Below are 22,847 nucleotides of genomic sequence, written 5' to 3'. Positions count from 1 at the left end.
CTCAATTGCATATGTTCCGACGACGTTCAGATGATGAAATTTGATATTTTTTATTTTAGTTTTCGTAAATGTGGATTACCAGATTTTTATCAACAAATACATCAAAAAATCTCAATAAAACCATGTAAAAATCTCAATAAATATGTGTTGATATTTTCTTGTACTAGTGTTGATATTCTTATGTCATATTGTTGATATTTGTAATACAATATGTTGATATAAAAAAAACATTCACGAAAATTATCATATGATAACATAATGACGATATTACTCTTTTGTTGATATTTTGTCTACTATTTATTGAGATTCGTAAGATTTAATCTCATTCCATTTTAAAATCTAAGGATGGAGATTTAGTATTGATTTTGAATTAGGGTGCTATAAGCATTAGAATATGACCTCTCCTATTAGTAATGCTAAAAAATAGATATTGTAAAAGAGATAGGTTTATTAAGTTACAAAGAAGTCGTTAGCGTTTTCTAATAGACGGAGACCGCTTTTACTATAAGCTACGCACATAAAAGTATCGTTGCCTTGTTTTCTCCCTAGGGTTTTTAAGCACACACACTACTCTGCCTGCCTCCCTCCCTCCCATCTCTCTCTATATCGTTTACCTGCAGAGAATCAAGCATGACTCAGCAATCCCAGGAGGAGTTATTGGCCCACCATCTTGAACATCAGAAGATTGATGTAACTTCTCTCTCTTTGAGTTTGTGTGGGTTTTGTATGATTGAGTCTGTATTTTCCATCAATTTCAGTTTAGTTTTACGATTCGGTATTTTTTTGGTCTTGGAGTGGCTGGTTTGAGCTAATTAAATAAGAGGGTGACATGACCATAAACTTATGTGTTATTTGGATTCCAGTAATTCTTCGATCTAGGTTTTTTTATGATTTTGATGTTTCAAATTGATACAAGTTAAGTGTAGAGACAATTTGTTATTTGAGACATGTACGAAATAAGTGATTAATTGTTGTAGAGTATTTTGTGAGTGGTATGAAAGGCATGTTTTATTGTTTATTGATTATGCTTGGGAAATTATTATAGAAGTGTATATAGGTATTCATTTATATAGGAGTGCATGGAAGAGAAAAGTATAGAACTTTACATATCCTGTCATCTAAAATCCACTTGTGAGCAACTATCCAAGTGTGTCTTACGCATTTTCTTAGCTCCCCATCTGATCGGAGTTCATGGCTTATTTGACTTTGAAGTTAATTAGAAATAAAGAATATAGAATCTACATTCCAATTTGTTTTGATTGAGAAAATGGAATAGCAAAATGTGAATTATGGAAGACTTTTGTGTGGACTTCATATTGGAGGGCATAAACTGGTCCATTTATCTTTGCTGGTGGGTTTCCATTTACCACATGTTTATAAAGCTTCCCAGGTATATTGGCATTAAGTCCATTGATTTGATTTTATCTAGTACTATATGATGACCATAACTACCATGGCCAGACAATTGATTTGATTGTGTGCATGTAAATGATAGCCGCCCTGAATGAAAAAAGAAAAAAAAAACGTACAAGTTTGTTACTTGGTTGCTCATTGTTAGATTTGATTGTGTGCATGTAAATGATAGCCGCCCTGTATGAAAAAAGAAAAAAAAAAGTACAATTTTTGTTACTTGGTTGCTCATTGTTAGATATTGCCTGCAGAATGATGAGCCTATAATTGAGGACGAAGAGGATGACGACGATGATGATGAAGATGATGATGATGTTGAAGGTATGTTTCCGCACCTGGAGATTAAAGAGATACTCTATTTCCTCACTTTTCAGTTTGCCACCTCTTTGAAGGCTAGACAGTTATTGAAGATCAAGGATATCTCTGCTTTCTGATTCTTGATTTTCTAAATGATTTGGGGAAATCATGTTGGTTATGTTCTTAGGATAGATCTAGGTAATGAAACAGCTAATTTGTCCTCTTTTCCTATGTAACATGTGATACCTTTATGAGTTGTTTTGCCCTTAAATTTTATACTCTCCTTCTTTTCCTGAAAAATGCAGGATAACAATGCTCATTAGAGTTTCTATCTGATGAATGTAGATGATTGACCTATTAATTTTAGTTCCAGTTTCAGTTTTATTGTCAGTTGAAACTTGAAATGGGTTTGTTAAAGTATGACAAACAATGAAAGATTCTTATAGCATCAGGAGTTCAACCCAAATCAATCTGTGCTTGTTCTTTTGCCAGGACAAGAAGATGGCAGCGGTAGGTCAAAGCAGAGTCGCAGTGAGAAGAAAAGTCGCAAGGCAATGCTAAAGCTAGGAATGAAGCCAATCCCAGGGGTCAGCCGAGTAACTGTGAAGAAGAGCAAGAATGTTAGTTTTATTCCCTTATTTCTCTTAATCAACAACTCAGATGTTGTTACACTGACATGTTAATATTGTTACATGTTTCAGATCCTATTTGTCATCTCAAAGCCAGATGTCTTTAAGAGCCCGAACTCAGATACTTATGTTATCTTTGGTGAGGCAAAGATTGAGGATCTAAGCTCTCAACTGCAGACTCAAGCAGCAGAGCAGTTCAAGGTTCCCAACATCAACCAAGCTGCACCAAAGGCAGAGCCAGCAGTTGTAATTCAAGATGATGAAGATGTAGACGAAACTGGTGTTGAACCCAAGGACATTGAGCTGGTGATGACACAAGCTGGGGTTTCGAGAGCTAGGGCTGTCAAATCTCTCAAGGAAGCCAACGGAGACATAGTCTCTGCCATTATGGAGCTTACAAACTAGGCATCGCATCATGCTTAAATATGTCTACTTGTTGACGGCCACCGTTTTCTTAGAACTCTGGTTCATTATTCAGTTTTCCGTGTGTACCATACTGGAATTGTGATGACTGCTCTCAGTTTTGCATATGCTTTGTATTCATCAGTTTTTGCGTCTATTTCTTCATTCATCCTTTACCCCGAAAGAAATGCTACTGCTCAATCACCACATTTAAATGAATCCAGAAAAATGGTATCTCAACAGGAATCAGTTCTTTGCTATTTTTTTCATTCATTGAGAACTATAATAAAATGTGTTATTAGAGTTATTCGTTGAACAGCTATGATGATAAAAAGAAATACAGGAAAGATAGCAAGATTGAGGGAAAATGGGCAACCAAGAGCCTAGTACTAGCAGCCAAAGGAGCAAAAACACGACCAACGCCTGAGTGTAGCAACCTTACCATTATCCCTAGTGACGGGCAGGCGGCAAATAGGGCACGAACTGTGGCGTTGAAGCCATGGTACGATGCAGTCTGAGTGGTAGATATGCTTGCACGGAAGCTTCCTCGCCTGAGACCCGAGCTCGAATTTTTCCTTGCACACGGCGCAGGTGGAATCTGCATGAATGTGCTCCTTGGAAACCTTGACCTTTGGTAAGGCACTGATAGCAGATTTTGGAGCTGGTTTTCGAATGGCTTGCTCGGGGATTTGTTCCACGCCAACACCCCTCGCTACCACGCCTCTATTGCTGGACACGGTGAGGGTGCCAGTTCCACTGACAACGAAATCCACAGAAGTCCACGAATTGCTGGTCGTTGAACCATTTTTGGAATACACCCTGATCGAACCCATCACGTCACTTAGCCTGACTCAAACATAGTAGTACTATAGGTTAATCCATTACTAAAAGAATGAGAGGAATTTGATTTTTACTAGTAGTAATGAGGATAAACTTTGGAAATAATCAACGCCTTTATGATTGATCAATTTTATCATCCTTATTAATTCCATTCTTTCAAATGAGATGTGAATCAAGTGAAGTAACTCAAATTTATATCATAAAACAATAAAGGGCTTTGACATTCAAGGATCATAATGGTAATATTCTGCAATTCATTGCTCAAGAAACCTAGCTCATAACAATGTGAAGAGCATAATCATAATCTTATACCGATACAAATTGAAAAGAGATATAAACAAAATTGATCAAGCAAACCCTAACAATGCTGAAAGAGACAATCGATCAAATTCACCACACTTTTGGAAAAACTCAATAAAAATTGATAAAAAGAGTGTTAAAATTATCCATTTTGTCAACAGAAAAAAGCACAAATTTCCTCACCTTCTCTGCCGATGCAAATATGAAGAGATTAATACAAAAAATAAATCCAGAGCTAGAAAGTTGATACCTTTGAAGAGTAACACAATAAGAGAATGATTCCATGCATGATCATTTAATAGCTCTTTCACTAAAAACACGGCGTAATTGGATCTAAATCCCAATTACTCCATAATGTAAATTAAACCAAAACTATAGCTCCTGATGTTTACACGTATACTACCTTTTCCAAAAAATTTAACAACATTGTTTCATCACTTATTATTTAAATCAATAATTGTGTGTCATTGTTTGCATGGTAAACTCCAAAATTAACATATCGAAAAAGCATAAAAGATAAGCAAGAGGATTAGAGGAACATTATATATATATATATATATATATATATATATATATATATATATATATATATATATATATATATATATATATATATAGGAGTGATTAAGATCTAACTAATTTTAAGTATATAACTAGCCACACAAATAAAGGCAACAAATATTATTTATTTTAATGATGTAAAATATGCCAAGGGTATTTTTGGAATCATATTATGAAATTCATATGAGGCGTGTGTTCCATATCATATTCATTCCATTCCAAATCAGATCTGGAACCAAAATCTCATGATCGATTTCCTTCCAAATTAGATTCATTCAAATTCTGTTTTTCCATTCAATTCATCCAACGTGATTCTTCTCCAATTCACATTATTCGTTCTTCAATTCATCTCGACGCGAATTTTGTCCAATTCATTGCGATACCTCTCCAATTCAAATGTGGAGGTCAATTCAAATGTGGAGGTCAATTCACAGAGTTTATCACTCTTGATCGTGCATTGGACTTCTATAACAATCACGCTCGACATGTTGGGTTTGATACCCGTAAAAAGGGATAAAAAAATGTGAAAAAGAAGACAAAAACAAAGGCATTGAGGTTATCAATGAAACTAGGTCGAAAATGTGGAAACTGCCAAGAGATTTGGACATCATGATTTGAAGAACTGCAGAAAGGTGAAAGAGAAGACAAAACAGAGGCGCTGAGAATTTGGCCAGAAATAGTTCACTTTGTAGCAGCATATTTAGTGCACTAATGACTCGTTTTTAGTTCACTTTTGAGTGATTTTTATCTTGTTGCGAACTTGTTTATTGTGTTCTACTCAAGTGCGAATAAGTTCACTTTTACATGTGTTTATTTCACTGCTTACAAATCTTTAGTTCACTTATTAGATATTTTGGTTCACTTTACAGTGAAGTTGAAATACTATATGGTCTTTTATACTAATGTTTGATAATTCAGTGAAGAATATTAGTCATAATGAACTATTTTTTTCATTTTAGTGAAGTATATTGAACATATAGTGAAGTATATATTGTGCATATAGTGAACTATTATATGCTTATAGTGAAGTATAATAACTTTACAGTGTATTACAGTGAAGTAAATATGTTCCATAGTGAAGCAAATATGCTCTGCAGTGAAGTAAATAGTCTAACATAATATTGAATTTAATTAAAACGGATGAGCTTTATATTGAACTAAATGACACATATTATGAACCATATCAGTTTAATACAAATGATCATGAATGCTTGAAGTTTGCAATCATTTTTCCACATCTATCTCCATGTTGTTGCTGCATTCTTGATAATGTTTTGATGTTGTCGCCAAGTTATTCAATGACTAATGGTTTGTTTCAGACAACATTAATGCGCTGCAGTTCTTTGCTCTTAGTCTTTGGAGTATTCCCCTGCTGCTTCAATACATTTCCAATTTTGTTCCCGCTCACCGTAGTAACAATCATCATATACTTCACTCCAAGGTCTATAACTTCACTGAAATCAGAAAACACATAACACTATAAGACATACATCGTATACTTCACTCAAAGCATAAACTGAATCACTGCAAAGGTAAAACACTTCACTCTTAACATTTATTAGTTCACTTTAAGCTCTCTATACACTCTAACCATGGAATACTTCACTCTATGCACGTTTTACTTCACTGAGATGAAAAAACAGTGGGAATCACAAACACTTCACTCTGAGCATGAAATACTTTACTCTATGCACGTTTTACTTCACTGAGATGAAAAAAATAATGCACTGTAAGCAAGTATCACAAACACATTACTCTTAGCATGGAATACTTCACTCTATGCACATTTTACTTCATTGAGATGAAAACATAGTGCACTATAAGCAAGGATCATAAACACTTCACTCTAAGCATGAAATACTTCACTCTAAGCATGTTTTACTTCACTGAAATGGAAAAACAAAACACTTTAAGCATGGATGACAAACACTTCACTCTAACACTTTAATACTTCACTCTAAGCATGTTTTACTTCACTGAAATAGAAAAACAAAGCACTATAAGCATAAATGACAAACACTTCACTTTAACACTAGAATACTTCAATCTAAGCATTTTTACTTCACTGAAATGGAAAAACAAAGCACTTTAAGCATAGATGACAAACACTTCACTCTAATACTAGAATACTTCACTTTAATCATGTTTTACTTCACTAAAATGGAAAAACAAAGCACTATAAGCATGGATGACAAACACTTCACTCTAACACTAGAATACTTCATTCTAAACTTGTTTTACTTCACTGAAATGGAAAAACACAGCACTTTAAGCATGGATGACAAACAGTTCACTCTAATACTGGAATAATTCATTTTAATCATGTTTTACTTCATTGAAATGGAAAAAACAAAGCACTATAAGCATGGATGACAAACACTTCACTCTAACACTAGAATACTTCACTCTAAGCTTGTTTTACTTCACTGAAATGGAAAAATAAAACACTATAAGCATGGATGACAAACACTTCACTCTAACACAAGAATACTTGACTCTAAGCATGGTTTACTTCACTCCAATAAAAAAAACAGTGCACAATAAGCGTAGATCACAAACACTTCACTCTAATCATGGAATACTTCACTCTAATCATGGAATACTTCACTAAATGAAAAACAGAGCAGGTAGGAGTTACTCACGATTGGAGTCTTTGGTTGCACTTTTTTTCTATCGATCAAAACCTACATAAAAAAAAGAGAAGTAGTTAACTGTAGTAATTAACTGTAAGCAGATGTTCTTATGTTCAATTTGGATTGCATAATAAACTATTGCAGATCTCACTTATTAAAAACTTCCGATGTTTGAATTTGTAGAATTGTTAAAACTAATTAACTGTTGATTTTAACACTAATTAAATGTTCAAATCTAAATCCGTTGAAGAAATGTTAATAAAAAATGAGTTTGACGACGAAATGAGAGAAATCGGAATGAGAAATCTAAATCAGTTGAACAAACCTATAGAACAACTTAACATAAATTTGAAAAATCTTTCTGAGTTGAATCCATTGTTCGACGACGGATGGAGGCGAAGGAATGTTGACAACGACGGGAAGACGGGGGCGATTGCAGCGAAAGGAAGGCGGCAACGACGAAATTTCGAGAATAGGAGAAGGAGAAGACGGGAAGAGGAGTGATGGCAGAGAGATTGAATTCCGTAAATGAGAAATTAATTCAAATGTTAACCCTAATTTTATTTGTGAAATGTCCATTATATCCCCGCCTTGTTATAGTGAAGTAAATCTGTGGTAGAGTGAACTGATTTCTCCTTCAAATTCGAAAATCACATGTTTTAATACTAGCCCTTGATTTTCTTGATCTTGTGGCTGTGATTTATTCTCTAGTTATGTACTTAATGGGCACTTGCCATATATCACTACTCTATATATATATATATATGAACACTCAATTAATGAACACTTTGAACCCAAATAGCTAACTATGACAAAAGTCAAAAACTGCTTAAAAATGGAACTTTCTTCATAGGAAAACAAGGTACAAATTCTTCAGCTAAATGTACCATTATGTTGTTGTCTGCGAGTGATCTTATTCCTTCAAATAGATCAATCACTATGATCACACAAATTATTACTACGAAATAGAGAGTCTCAGTGGTAGCTGAAAGACCTTAATACTGAATAGGCCTCTGAACATGCTGGTGGCTAGGTTCTCCACCTCTTCCCTGACGGCTACTACCGGAACGAGACGAGCCAAACGGCCACGACAAAGACCAACGCCTCCTTGTTGCTTGATCACTGCCACCGTCAGTTATCTGCTGGCGGCAGACGGGGCAGGAGCTGCGCTGCTGCAGCCACGGGGCAATGCAGTCGGAGTGATACAAATGCTTGCAAGGAAGCTTCCTCGCTTGCGACCCCATCTCGAATCTCTCTTTGCACACAGCACAGGTGGAATCTGCACGAACGTGCCTCCTCGAGATCTTGACAGTTGGCAGGGCATCGATGGAGGGTCTTGAAGCCGGTTGACGGCTGCTATCGCTGGTGACTTGCTCGAAGAACTCCTCCACGCCGGGTCCAATGAAGTAGTCGCCCCCATTCTGTCGTCTGAACCCCAGAGTCTCGTTTAGGAACTCCACTAGGCTGCCACTGCCGGGCATTGTGGGCGGCATGTCTCCACTGAAAACGAGGAATGAGTTCCAAGAGTTGCCATTCTGAGAGGCTCTCTCGGATATGTTGCTCACGACAGCCCTGTGCCGCCTTAGGAAGCTTGTGGCTGCCTCCATGAACCTCGGCTCTTGGATGTATTCCTCATCTGGTACACCTGTTGTATCCTCGAGCTCTTCGATGAAACTTCCACGGCAGTTGGGGCATTCCGCATTTCTCCTCCGGAGAGTGACGCTTGCCCTACAGCTATAACACCAATGAGTTCCCCTTTCACTCGGCATCCTATCTCTTTCTCTCCCTCCTTTCTTGCTACCTCCACAACCACTCTGAGAGTTTAGATTGCTTCGTACTTGCAATTCTGTATGAATGGAAGTGGAGATCTATTGAAATGGAAGCATACAATAGAAGTTGTGTAAAAGAGAATTAACACAAAATCAAGTACTACTATCATTTATGTGCAGTTATCCAATTTTTTTACCAAGAAAATGCAATAACAAAGGCCAAAAATCCACTTGAATTCTCTGGGAGATTGTGGAAGAAACAACAAAATAGATCAAACTCAAAGACCAGATCACTTCTAATGATAGTAGATAACAAAATTGATCAAGCAACCTAGCTTGGAAACATTGCATTTGTGAAGCAATCTTCCTTCTAGATAGAGCCAGCAGCCACGAAATTGATTAGCTTAAAAGGATCACATTTATGCTGAAAAAAACAAGTTATAATTAACAATCAATCAAAAGATCACATCACTTCTCATGATAGAAGATAACAAAATTGATCAAGCAACCTAGCTTTGAATCATTGTATTTGTGAAGCAATCAGCTTGAAAGGATCACATTTATGAAACCTATGGATGCTGAAAAAACAAGTAATAATTTAGAATCTATCAATTCGTTTAACAGGAAACAGAAATTATGCAACTGAGCCTTACTACATTACAACAATCAGCCCCCAAATTGATGAAATCAAGGCAATAATCCAAATTTTCAACAGAAAAAAAACCCCAAATTTATGAGGCAAATACCATTTCTCGCAATAGAAGTCAACAATAATCCATCACAGCAGCACCGAATTCAATCATACCTCCTCCACCAGAAGGGTTCAAAATCAAAATAGAAAAAAGTAGAAAAAGCAAAGATAGAAAATGGGAGTAGATAAGCTAGAAAGATGATACCTTTAATTCAGGAGATGGAAACGACAAGAACAGGAAATTCAGAGAGGGAGCAAGTATATACATATAAAGTTACCTCCCTAATTATGCCTATGGAGAGAGAAGACAGCAAAGAGAGTACTCAACAGAAGCCATTACTGGATCCATTGTGATCTGAATATGGGATAAAAGATTGGGTTGGCCCAATGGGTCATTGGTCATTCTTTGATTCCAAACAAATTCCATACCTTTGTTTCAAATCACCAATTTTGATCTTTTTTTTTTCAAAAAACTATCATCTTATGCATATATTTTACATTGTTTGCAATTTGTTTTCCCGATTCCAAATTTAATAAATTGAAACATATGATTTTGAAGTTAGTGGTATTATTTCAGCAATCTAAAATGATGCTGTTGGAATGTTGGTTGAATAAGAAAAAATATCTCATTAATGTACATGTAATGCACAATCCACAACGTGTACCATAACCATCGACATTGCCAAAAAGTATACTCCCCCATCCTTAAAAAGACGAACTTTCAAATTTTGAAAACTCCCCTTTTCTCTAATGTGGTGGACTTATTTGCTACTAATATACTTTAAAAACTTTTTCTTTCTATCTCTCTCCTATTTTTCTGATTATGCATTAAAATTCTTGTTGAACTAAATGTTCATACTCTTTAGGGACGGAGATAGTATTAGCCGTTGATAGAGGCCGAGTTAGACTATGAGATGCTATTTGAATTCAAATAGACAAGACTCTCACATAGAGTCAAAGAAATCATACACTAACCCAGTTAACTATATCTAGTAACAAATATGACTCAATCATAAAAACTAAGAATTTGTTTATCCTTAATTCATATAAAGTGGATACATGGTTTAAATAATGATTTTCAAAGCATCACTAACATTCATCAATGAAATGTTCCCACAAACACTTATCATTTGAACCCCAAACAACTCCATCTCAATTTTTGACTTCCTAGCTTTAGAACAAGTTAAGATGCATGGTCAGAGATTAAATATATTTTCGAAATTTTTAGCCAGTGAACCAAGTCAAATATTTCTTAAAAAATTGGAAATATATCCACGTGTTTTTGAATTTCATTCAAATGACATGAGCACGATGAATGATTCGGTTGAGAATTATCTTAAAATGAGAACTATTAGTTGGAAGCAAAAATCATATCAACTGAGAGCAAAAAACATTAATTGAAGAAATTGATATGTTTTGTACTACTGCCAACTGATATATTGTAAAGGGATATTAGTACCTAAACCAACAATTTTGGTCAAATTCTAGTATTTTTCATAAATTTTAAAATTGGTTTAAAATATACTCCCTCCGTCCCAAATAATTCGACCCAGTATTCTATTTCGGGTCGTCCCACATAATTTGTCTTATTTCACTTTTACCATTTTTGGCAGTGGACCTCATATTCCACTAGCTCATTCTTACTCACATTTTATTATAAAACTAAAAAAGTAGGACCCACATCCAACCAACTTTTTCAACTCACTTTCCATTAGATTTCTTAAAACTCGTGCCAAGTCAAAGTGTCCCAAATTATCTGGGACGAAGGGAGTAATAAACTTTATATTCAATTTGTTATTCTCAACCGAACCAAACAAGATATCTTAAACAAAAAACTATTATACGTTGAAATGTTTATAATATTTTATACCACTTTTTAAGTTTGTGGCAAGTACGTAAAAGGCCATATAGAAAACTACTTTAATTTAGTAGTGTCAAGTAGGATAACAATGTGCGTAAGTAGTCAGATATAGTAATTGACCTCTTGTGAGAAATAACACAAAAAATAATATTTATGATATTTTATAGTACCAATTTTAATGTTAATGGGAAATACCAAAATTTAGGCAAAATTGATAATTTTGTAGACTAATATCCCCATTTTGTATTATCAATTTGTAATTCTCAAAGTTCTTTAAGATATTTCTGAATAATCCACATTTTCTGCGTTAACTTAACTTAAGTAACAATAAAATACTATATGCTTTAGTTGAGTTGCGAGGATTTATTGGAACTTTAGAAATACACTTAGGACCACTTGAGAAAAACAAATTTAGGGATACTCTGTAGGAAAATTTAGAAGTTTAATATAATTTCTAAACAATTATTTTGATATTTGTATAAGAAATATTCAAACTAAGCTCTAGATATTAATTATAGAGAAATTCTAGAAATATGTTCTTCCTATAAATAACACAAGATTTAACAATTTCCAATAAATGTTGAAACAAATTTATAATACCACATGGACAATACTACACAATATAATCCTACTTTATTTGTCAATTCCTTTCATTTATTTGTACTCCATGATAATAATCATACGGAGCATATGTGGAAAATAAAAAAATTATACAAGTGAATTTTAATATAGCTCCTTCAGTTATTTTCATATATATTTTGAAGTTAATATGTGGTTATTTTGATTCTTGTGGTTTAATTGATAATTCATATAGAAAAGTCAAAATATTTTTAATCTTGTTTGTAGCAACATGTTATTGTTTGCCACATAATGATTTGGACTAGTGAGTGGAGTACAATTGTATTTCAAAATTTACAATTTTATTATGTAATTTGCTTTCAATAGAGCACCGGTGGTCTAGCAGTAGAATTTTAAAGCTCTAAGTTGTCCTAACTATTACATAAATTTGTAGTTATTGTAATTATCGGTCAAATTTGAAACTTCAAGTTTTGAATTCTGAATGTGCAAGTTATTGTAATGTTATGTATCATCATCCCAAATAAAAAATTATACTGAGCACTCTCGAATGTTAGTTGAAAAGGAGAAAATAAAAAAAAATAAAAAAAAGAAATTTATAACAACATTAATACATGACTAAAGTCTAATTTTAGTCCTTTACATTTACTCTAAAATTCTTTTTGCTCTCATACATTAAGTTTGTGACCTTTTGGTCCATAACATATTGTTTTGATATCTTTGGTATCAAACATATTGTTTTGATCCAAAATAATCATTTTCTGTTAAAATTAACATTCAAAATGTTTGATCAATTTAATAACTTGATTATAATCTAGGACTAAAGACCAATTTTGATCTCGTATATTTTCCATAAAATTCTTTTCGGGTCCCATACATTAAGCTTGTGACCTTGTTTGAGACCAAAATGTACTAAAACAATATGTTAGAGACAAAAAGGTCACAAACTTAATATATGAGACCAAAAAGAATTTTAAGGCAAATGTAAGGAACAAAAATTGGACTTTAGTCTAAATATATATATGTCAACTTACCTGATTTTTCATCTTTATCATTGTAAAGTTTAAAGACGTTAAAGCGTGACTGCAAAATTATGAATTCGCTGGTATAAATCATTCTCTCTCATTTAAGTGCGATAATATAATATAAATCATATTATAAATACTGTTATTATGACATCATGATCATGACTCGCACTGGCGGACACAGTAACAAGAGATGGAGGACTTAAGCCCCTACCCAAATGAATTTTTGTGTTTTTTCTACTTATAAAATTTTTGAAATCATGGAAAACTAGGTTAAGCCCTCACCAAATTGATGTTATTGAAGGTTAAATGGTTGAAAACTGAAGGATAAAAGGGGCTGAAAATCCTTAGTTGCAGAGAAACCCGCAAGATACAGTGTTAGGTGGCTTGAGGAAGAAGATGATGCCGTATAAAAATATTTATAATATAATGTGTTGGTCTCGGCAAACGTGCAACATTAGTATGAGTGTCCACTATAGTTAGTCGGGCCAAGTCACAAAGTGTGGCCAGGCCACAAAATCGGCCACCAATGCCCATGTTTCCTACTATAGTGGACATGGCCAAGCCACCAAAAAATTTATTTTTTTCATTTTATTTATATTTTAATTCTACTACAGTAAAAATTGTTAGACTACAATAATTAAATAAAATGCATAATTTAATGAAAACTAAATCGAAAACCAAATCTTCTTTGTATTATAGAACGGGGTAAAATTATACAACGGAAATTATTTTAGAACACGCAAACAAAAACATAAAAAAACACCGCCATCGCCGACTACTTGGTCTCATCATCAGAATCCGCCACTTCAACTTCACCCGTTGCATCGTCACCGCCAACGCCATCACCGTCACCACCACCGCCACCGCTCTGAGGTCCCGTCGTTGCCGCCGCCATGTCCTCCCACCCCAACAACGAACTCAGCCTCACCATAAGGTCGTAGTACATCATCTTGGTAGTCGGGTCGGTCGACTTCTCATACAAGGCTAGAGTGTCCTTGAGTTCCTTTATCATCTGCACCGCTAGGGTGTTTTGCAACGCCGCTCGGGCCGATCCGGGGGCGGGTGCAGACGGGCCCGCAGCAGAGTGTTGGGAGGCAGTGGCGGAGGCGGATCTAGCGGCTCGGATTGCGGACTGTTGACCCAGGGGCCGTGGACGCCGGGATAGTGACTGGGGGGGGGGGTCCTCCATGACCTCGTCGTTGAGGTCGAAGGTCCTTGAACCGCCGCTACTACTGCTGCAGTTGCCACCCCTGCCCTGTCTTGTACGGCTCGGCCCAGAATCAGACACGTTCTCGCAGATGGCTCTGAATTTTGGGGAGTCCCGCAGAACGAGGAATTCTACCTAGTAGGTAAACTTCTTGCCTACTTGCACATTGAACAACTGCATCGACAGGAATTTTATGTCGGCTTCGCTGCGGCCACTCTGAGCAGTGCGCATTTGGTTCTTGTATTAACCAATGAACTTCTGAAGAGCTGTAGTGATCCTGCCGAACTTCTTCCGAATCTGATCGGGTGTACGGTCGACGCTCCCCGGCGGTTTGAATTCATTGTACACCACCAAGACTTTCCGCCAGAAGCATAAGTCGGTCTGATCCGTGCCAACTATGGCATCTGTCGTCACCGCATCCCATGCCCTAGCAATAGCAATGGACTCGGCGTCTGTGTACAGAATCCCTCGTCGACCACGACCGCCATCGCCATCTCCGTGACCGCCGCCGCCGCCTTCCTGCCCGCCGCCGCCATCGCCTTGTCTGCGACCACCACGGCCGCCTTGCTGCCCGCCGTCGCCGTTGCCGCCACCTCGCGCGGATCCTCCGCCTCGCCCGCCGCCGCCTCTTCGCCTGCCGTTGCCACCGCCGCCGCTTCTTCCACCGCCTCCTCTCCCCGTCTCTACACGACCGGGCGTCGGCGTTGGGGTATCAGGCGACCCCATCAATTGTTCCCATGTGAATCTATCAGATTCATCAAGCGGAGATTGACTGCTCTGGAATGAGGATGATTGAAATTGGGACGGGAAGTTTATCGCGTCCATGTTGGGTCGGTAGTCGCCCGTCTCCGGTTGGGTACGACCTGCATATCTCTGCTGATAAGCCGGGGACTGACCCCGGTTTTGGGGTGTTTGTTGCCACGGCGCCGGCGATGGCGGACTCCACATCTGGGATGGAGGAGGGGCGGGACTCGATCTCCAGCGTTGGGGGGTGGAAAGTTCCCCTGTCCCGAATCTCCATAACCGGGATCGTCTCCGCCTTGCATTTCACAAAAATTCAAATTGAAGGGAATAGGGTAAATTGTGTGTGAGGGTAGAGTTAAAATAAGATATGAATTTTAGATATATATAGAATAAATTTTGAAAATTAAAAAAAAAAAAATCGGAAATAGGGGAGCCGCAGTCAGGCCACGATCATGGCGCTCCCTTGTCCACCCCCATCCCCCCCCCCCCCCCCCCCGGGCTGCCCACCCCAGTCACTCCAGGGAGCCGCGGCTCGCGGCTCTCCCGTGGCCCGACCGCGACTCCCCTATAGTGGATGCTCTAAAGGCTATTGATTATTTTCAAATTATTTAAAACTAAAACTAATTCTCTCCTCGTTATTTAATTTGGCACTGGAACCTTCATTTTAGGCGGTGATTTTTATTGGTAATATTTCAATTTTCAAATTCTTTCTTTTCTTTTCAGTTTTATAACAATTGTGCTATAATACTTTTTAAGAAAGCATGGTGCATTTACTAAAAATAATAGAAACGAAACGATATACACTACGTATTAATGTAAATAAGTTATTTGAAAATAGAAAAGTATAAAACATAATAAGAGAAAGTAATTTTCTAAATAATATATATATAGATAGATATAAATATGTTCATATAATAACCAATTCTTATTGTATAACTATAAATTATAAATCATAAACATTTTATACATTTGTAATGAATATTTTTATGCACTTTGTATTATGTATAGTACATCCCTTATAATGAACATTATGCCCTTGTAATTAACATTATATGCAGGAGTATTCATTATAAGGGGCGCATTCCATTATATATATACACACAAATATACATATATTGACTATAAAAAGTACTCCCTCCGTCCATCAATAAATTTTCCATTTTGCTATTTTCATCCGTCAACCACTAAACTTCTCAGTTGTTTTCTACTATTTTTAGTAATGGACCACACATTCCACTAACTTTATCCTACTCTAGTTTTATTATAAAATTAATATATAAAGTAGGACTCACCTTTCACTATTTTTTTTAATCAATTTTCTACTATATTTCTTAAAACTCGTACTAGGACAAAATGTTCTTTGTATTAGTCGACGGAGAGAATATCTAATAAAACCCCTATTGAAAATAATTCTTGCGTCCGCCACTGAGCATATAAGAATCTTATTCAAAGTTCTCAAGTGTAAACTAATGTGAACTAAAAAATGCATGCAATTTTGTTGCGACACTTCAGAGCAAAATCAAGGAAGTTGCCAATTAAATGGACAAAAATATGTGCACTAACTTTTTTTAAGTTGAGTATGAACGCATATGGGCCCACATTAATTTCGTGATTACTTCACAAAAGAAAGGCGAGAAAGGGCCCCCACTCCAATGCCTTTCCATCCATGTATTTTTTTGATATAAGACAATCATAAATTAGGTTGATTTTTCACCCACTAATAAAGTTGATTCTACATCGAAGATTTATAGATATATTATCCGATTTTTAATTATTTCTTTGGTAGATAAGTTTGTGGATTATCTGATAGAAGCCCATCAATTATATTTCAATATCATGTTATAGGAGTATTAATTTATAGATAGACAACTATAGTCTATATTGAAATATTTGAATTTTTCCATATATGAATAATTGAACGTGTAACATACTGGGCTGGGATACTGAAACATAAAATAATTCAAGTAATTCAACCCATGATGATAAAAACATAAAATAAAATCTGAGTAATATTTTAGGGAAAGGGCAAGTGAATGGATTTTACCTTTTACCCACAAGAGGTAATTCTGGGTGTGTACTTCAAATTATTGAAAAAAGTAGCTGTCATCATATAATTTGGCAATGATTATATTGATTTGGTCAAATATATAGTGCATGATATAAACTGATAAATATTTACAGCGTATGCATGATTTCATAATTTATTTATTTTTTTTCTGTTGTGCGTATATGATTAACTTTTAGTAGCAACGTAACAACAAAAATCGTCTTTATGTATTCGCAAAAATAGACAAACAGCAGAAAACGCGTTTTCACAATTGACGTTCACACTATATGAGTATTAATTGTGGCTTATAAAGCAACCAAATTTACGAAAATTAATAATGTTCCCATTAAAATGCTCTTTACACTAATATTGTTGACTGTTTATATTAACTGGCTAATAAAGAGTGTTTACCCAAATTATATTTGTAGCTATTTTCCTTAAAATATTTAATACTATACTATATATTTAATAAAGAGTGTTTAACCAAATTATATGTCTAATTTATATAACATTTACTTTCTTCGTATATTAAATTTAAGTATTCTTATCTCCCATAGGAAAAATAACGAAGATATATGATCATTGTTTTATTCTCTGCACTTCCCAGAATCCAAAAACAGAAACAAAAAAATATAGATGAGTTTGTGGGTATTATTAGGTTAGGGATTTTGTCAGCACAGGCTTTAATAATTTATGAGTAGTGATATAAGTCAATGATGTCAGTGAGCCATATTTGAAAATTCAATAATTTGGAAACAGCTTAATAATTGTGAAAAGCTATAAGACCACAGAAAATGACGGAAATTGAAAGTGGGGTTTGCTAGCGAAATTCCAAACACAGTCTATTTCATTTAAATTACAATGAAGCCAACAAAATTATTATTATAGCTTAATAGTAATAAACTATTCATTGTTTAACTACCCCAATTAATTCATATAGGGTCGTTTAATTTCTATCACAATCATATTTTACAGAAGTTAACGAAAATCTATTAAAACTAAGTACAATCTATTACTATTACAAATAGAAGAATTAGCAATCTCATTCTCATCATATTTTACAATGAAATTTAATAATCCATTGGTAATTTAAAATATATAGCATATGTATATGCTCGACATATAGAGGCCTATTATAGATGAAAAGATTCTCCGGACCCACACGGAGAACTGGATAATTCCGACCCGACACTACATGGTTACACCTGTTAGCCCACGTGGCCCATTGGGCCCTCTTTGCAGTATGAGACTTGAATACGATAGGTGAAATCAGAAATGTGAACATACTTCGAAGAAAATATTTATAACTTAAAAAAACAATATATTCGTTGATGTTATGCCTGATGTTATGCCAAAGTGTATCATAACTTAATTATTAAATCGAAGAAAATATTTTATAACTTAAATTATTTGCAATATGGAGTACTACTAGGGCTGGGGAAAAATACCAAAATACCGAAATACCGGCCTTATCGTACCGAAAAAATATCGAATTTTCGGTATACCGTGACTTTCGGTACGGTATGATACCTTACCGAAAGATTCCGGTAAGGTAACGGTATGAATTTTCAAATACCGCGGTATACCGCTGCATACCGAAATTCGGTATATACTGTAAATTAAGGTATATACCGTAAACTAAGGTATATACCACAAAAATATAAACACAATTATATATAAAATATATTTTATATATTTTTAAATTATAAAATCTATCATAAAATATAAATATAATTATGAATACATTATATTTAATTTATTTTTAAAATTATAAAATATAAATAATATTCTAGAAACTTTAATTTTTTATTTTAATTGATGTTGAAAGTCAGGTATACTGTAAAAGTAAGGTATACCGAACTTCGGTACGGTATACCAAAAATGAGATACGGTATTGGTATGGAAATTCGTCATACCGAAAATAAGGTATATCGAAGTTCGGTATACCGAAAACTTTGGTAAGGTAAAGGTATGACTTTTTCGCATACCGTATTTACGGTAAGGTATACGGTATGGTGGTTTCGGTAAGGTATACCGTACCTACCCACCCCTAAGTACTACTCCCTATTCATTGCACAGTATAGAAAACGGTGGCTACATATTCTAATTTTGAAATTTCAAGTTAATAGGACATTTAATATGCTTTGCTTTTGACATTTAATCATTGAATTCGTTGAATTGTTCGAATAAAATTATTTTGTAAGTGAAGTTAACTTAAGTTTAGTTTTGACTAGGCTTTATTTCTTAAAAAATTACCATCAACTTCAACGAAACTTTACTCATTACTCATAGATAGACACTTTCACGAACTTGAAGTTAAGCTGTTGGAAAAACATTTCATATATTCATAATCATTAATCCTATTTTTCATTTTAGAGCAAATAAGAAAAAATTATGAGATTTAATTAGTCATAAATGGTTCGTAAGCAAAATAATTGTCATTGGATATAATAAAGGGCTGCAATATTGTTTTAATGCGCGCCACGTAAGAGTATCTATAATAGTGCGCACGAAGTGCTGCTAACCTATCTCGCCAGAATGAGACGACAGGTAACCGTTGTGGGTGTCTCGTCCCGCTGGGCTACCCGACCTAAGGACTGAGCCCAACAAAATCTAGCACATATAACAAGCCGATAAATTTACATGAAGCAATGAATTATTTTAGCATATTAAAACAATATCATTTTGTTCCAGCTAATATGAGTAATTTTTTCAAACTTTTCTCATCTTCAAATTCTCTATTAAGTAATAAGGCCATCCCCAACACTAGGGGCCAGACCACGGGTGAGGTTCGGCCTGGGGCCTAGCAGGTTCGAGGTGGATTTTTCAGGGCCTTGTGGGTTTGAGGTGGGTATTCCGGGGCCTCGGACAAGACTTGGGACAGTGGAGGAGCCTTTGGCCACACCCGTTTGCGCCCTGTCCAGGCACTGCAGGCACACGGGCCGGATCCAACTCAATTTTATTTTTTTTTTAATTCAAATATTTTTCCTGTAAATATCATATCATTCCACAACATTTTCATTTGTATTCTACATCATTCATATCCTTCTCAAACTTAATCTCCCACTATATCCGTCAAAATGCCCCCTCAACCCGATGAAAAAGTCATCCGCGAGAACATTATTAAAATGATGAATGAGGCGACGCCTGCTACCCAAGAGAAAATAAACAACGAGGTTGCTCGCAACCAAGCTGCAATTCAAGCTTGGAATTAACAAAGCGTACCACGGAGTCAGATGTATATCCATCGAGATCGTGAGGAAGCTAGTTTGCGGTTCTTCACTGATTATTTCTCAAGAGACCCTCGATAGAGTGATCAGATGTTTCGCCGACGGTTCCAGATGGGGATGCCTTTGTTCCTGCGTGTTGTCAGCGGAGTTGTTGCTCGTGATTCGTATTTCATGCAATGCACCAAGGTTGTAGGCGGCAAAGTCTATCGTCATTGCAGAAATGCACATCAGCAATACGACAACTCACTTAAGACACTAGTGCTGATATGTTCGACGAGTATCTCCATGCAAAATTTTTTCTAACGGTCACCGAAGCTTTCAAGGATACGAATGACTCACAACACCTAGATGTTGGTGAACATGCACGAGGGGGTTCACAACTTCCCCAAAATATTGGGCAGCATCGACAGCATGCATTGGTAGTGAAAGAATTGTCCCGCGGCATGGAGAGGTGCATACACTAGCGGGTACAAGGGCACACATTTGACTATCGTGTTGGAGGTAGTTGCCAACCAATAATTGTGGATCTGGCATGCATACTTGGTGCCGCTGGATCGAGCAACCACCTCAATGTGTTGAATGAGTCTTCAGTGTTCAACGAGCTAGGCGTCGGGCGATCGACAAACGTAGAGTTCACAACGGTCGTCGGTACAATATGAAGTACTGTCTGGCAAATGGGATATAACTGCGATGGCCCGTCTTCGTAAAGACAATCACATGTACGGCAACTTCGAAGAGGTTGTTGTTTGCCCAAAGGCAGGAGACGGCTCAGAAAGACGTGGAGCATGCATTCAGAATCCTCCAAGAATGGTGGGATACAGTAAATTGACCGTCATGTATGTGGCACTCTCCACTAATTGTTGACATCATGTATGCATGTGTCTTACTGCATAACATGATCGTGGATGATGAAGGAGACAATGTCACCGCATGGAACGACTACGCCATCGCCAGTTCATCCATTTTAAGTGACCCTCCAACGCAAGGTGTTTCTCTCAACATTCGCAATGTCATGGCTCGCGAAATTGATATGCGCGAAGAACATGCCCACACTTGCATCCAAGCAGATCTAATTGAAGAATTTTGGACACACATCAACATTTTCCAGCATTGATGTCATGTTTAATGTATTTTTTTTCTCGTCGTTTGTAATTTTATTCAGAATGAATAAAATTAATTTTTCATTTACATAAATGGTCATTGTTTCAAATTATTGCATTAAAGGTAATGAATAGTGCAATTTAATATTCGTGGTCTGGATGAGGCTCGGATGAGGCCTGCAAAATTGTTAAAGTTGTGGCCTTGGTGCATAAAATAAGAGAAATGATGACGTGAGTGAGACCTAGAGCTTGGCCCCGTGTAGAGTTATGGATACCCGAAGTGAATGAGAGAGTAATAACTTATTCCCCTAGCATAAAAGATGCCTGCCACCTGGCCGTATCAACGCGTTTCCTTTCTCACCGTCCTATTTATTCACCACCCTCCCTTCTCCCTATAAAGCTCCCATTTCTCACTCTGTTTCATTTCACATTCAGATTCATTCCAACTACTCTCTAACTCACTACTTCTCCCCTTCTCCTTCTTCAAATCTTCTAACAACTAAAATTAGGTCAAAATTCTAAGGTCAATTTCTAATCAATTTAGAATTTGTCGATTTCTAGCTACAAACAATGGCGTCTTACGATCATCTCCTGGCGGAGCAGCCGTGGTCCTACCGCCCGGCGTATCCCGACACATGGCTTTCCGATCTATTCACAATGGAAAACGAAACCCTAACGAAGGCGCTGCACACCTCCATCTCCGGCGCCGAGATCTCATCCGGAATGCTGCACTCTGTCTACTCCAAGGCGGACACGACGCCGGTTCACACGCCGACGGTCTCCGGCGTGTCGGAGAACGAGGCTCTCGTCTCGAAGCAGCGGCGAGTGGCTCCGATCTCCGGCGGCAGGGTGGCGAAGCGCAAGGCGCGGCCGTCGAAGCGCGCGGCGACAACGACGTTCTACAACGCGGATCCGGAGAATTTCATGTGGATGGTGCAGGAGGTGACCGGCGCGAAGATCGGCGGCTCCAGCGCTTCCGCTTCGGCGGTGTCTAGACCGGAGCCGCGGAGAGCGGCGGACGGATTCCCGACGCTGGACACGTCGGCGGCGTTCATGCTCGACGCCTCGGCTTCGTACGCTGCGGCGGCGACCGACGGCGGAGCGAGGGAGCATTACTTCGACTCTCTCTGTAACTTCCCCACGCTCGAATCGTGGGAAGCTTAGATTAGCTATGCTCTGTTTTGAGAAATTTCGATTTCTCATTTTTTTTCCCTCTTTTTTTGGTAGCATAGAATCGCTAGCTGTAGTATAAATCATCTTTCAATTTTTCCATCATTTTGATGATGCTGAAATTATTTCTTCCTTTCTTTATTAGGAAACTTAATTCTTCTCATATTACATCTACTAGTACTATTATTATTTGATGAAGATGATATTTTTGTGTATAATTCTTGGCTTATAAAAAAATTATTTAATTGGAAATTAAGAAAGCCACATGACATTTATTATAACCACAATCTCTTTACTGTTGGATCAAAGATCTCACCAATATAACCCAAATTCCAACAAGAAGTCATACTAA

The 22,847-nt window shown here is 36.6% G+C and overlaps 3 protein-coding genes and 1 pseudogene across 8 annotated transcripts; 2 read left to right on the top strand and 2 right to left on the bottom strand.

Annotated features, from left to right (window-relative positions):
* Positions 1–531: 531 nt before the first annotated feature.
* Positions 532–2,895, top strand: LOC148926726 (nascent polypeptide-associated complex subunit alpha-like protein 1). The gene is made up of 4 exons (XM_089059579.1): positions 532–690; positions 1,662–1,731; positions 2,200–2,327; positions 2,409–2,895. The coding sequence occupies exons 1-4, from the start codon at positions 631–633 to the stop codon at positions 2,739–2,741; spliced, it is 591 nt and encodes a 196-aa protein (XP_088915705.1). The 5' UTR covers positions 532–630; the 3' UTR covers positions 2,742–2,895.
* On the bottom strand, positions 2,452–4,126 carry LOC125187006 (putative E3 ubiquitin-protein ligase RHC1A pseudogene; annotated as a pseudogene). The gene is made up of 2 exons (XR_016130872.1): positions 4,062–4,126; positions 2,452–3,584 (listed from the first exon to the last, which is right to left on the bottom strand). The product of XR_016130872.1 is annotated as a putative E3 ubiquitin-protein ligase RHC1A pseudogene (transcript).
* A 3,772-nt stretch (positions 4,127–7,898) lies between these two features.
* On the bottom strand, positions 7,899–9,878 carry LOC125186984 (E3 ubiquitin-protein ligase RZF1-like). 5 transcript variants are annotated; one of them, XM_089058291.1, is made up of 4 exons: positions 9,738–9,822; positions 9,351–9,419; positions 9,173–9,265; positions 7,899–8,918 (listed from the first exon to the last, which is right to left on the bottom strand). In XM_089058291.1, the coding sequence occupies exon 4, from the start codon at positions 8,839–8,841 to the stop codon at positions 8,068–8,070; it is 774 nt and encodes a 257-aa protein (XP_088914417.1). In that variant the 5' UTR covers positions 8,842–8,918; positions 9,173–9,265; positions 9,351–9,419; positions 9,738–9,822; the 3' UTR covers positions 7,899–8,067. The 5 variants fall into 5 exon arrangements, with proteins under 5 accessions (XP_088914417.1, XP_047939436.1, XP_047939433.1 ...); XM_048083479.2 differs by lacking the exon at positions 9,351–9,419 and having other exon boundaries at positions 9,738–9,841; XM_048083476.2 differs by lacking the exons at positions 9,173–9,265; positions 9,351–9,419 and adding an exon at positions 9,588–9,646 and having other exon boundaries at positions 9,738–9,817.
* Positions 9,879–21,736: 11,858 nt separating this feature from the next.
* LOC125187679 (calmodulin-binding protein 25-like) lies at positions 21,737–22,663 on the top strand. Its single transcript, XM_048084303.2, has one exon. It carries the CDS (start codon positions 21,896–21,898, stop codon positions 22,487–22,489), a length of 594 nt encoding a protein of 197 aa, XP_047940260.1. The 5' UTR covers positions 21,737–21,895; the 3' UTR covers positions 22,490–22,663.
* Positions 22,664–22,847: the final 184 nt, after the last annotated feature.

This window comes from Salvia hispanica, chromosome 5, assembly GCF_029641045.1.
Source record: "Salvia hispanica isolate PSC_SH4W2 chromosome 5, Shi_PSC_v1, whole genome shotgun sequence".
In the NCBI taxonomy this organism is placed as follows: domain Eukaryota; kingdom Viridiplantae; phylum Streptophyta; class Magnoliopsida; order Lamiales; family Lamiaceae; genus Salvia; species Salvia hispanica.
This window is presented reverse-complemented; position numbering and strand designations above follow the sequence as displayed.

What these genes read in the sequence shown, in the direction of transcription:
- LOC148926726 (XM_089059579.1), top strand. Translation starts at nt 631, where the DNA reads ATGACTCAGCAATCCCAGGAGGAGTTATTGGCCCACCATCTTGAACAT. An exon ending in AGATGATGATGATGTTGAAG is followed by an intron (nt 1,732 to 2,199) that starts GTATGTTTCCGC and finishes TTCTTTTGCCAG; the next exon opens with GACAAGAAGATGGCAGCGGT. An exon ending in CTGTGAAGAAGAGCAAGAAT is followed by an intron (nt 2,328 to 2,408) that starts GTTAGTTTTATT and finishes TACATGTTTCAG; the next exon opens with ATCCTATTTGTCATCTCAAA.
- LOC125186984 (XM_048083474.2), bottom strand. Translation starts at nt 9,800, where the DNA reads ATGTATATACTTGCTCCCTCTCTGAATTTCCTGTTCTTGTCGTTTCCA. An exon ending in TTCCATCTCCTGAATTAAAG is followed by an intron (nt 8,941 to 9,737) that starts GTATCATCTTTC and finishes CCATTTCAATAG; the next exon opens with ATCTCCACTTCCATTCATAC.
- LOC125187679 (XM_048084303.2), top strand. Translation starts at nt 21,896, where the DNA reads ATGGCGTCTTACGATCATCTCCTGGCGGAGCAGCCGTGGTCCTACCGC.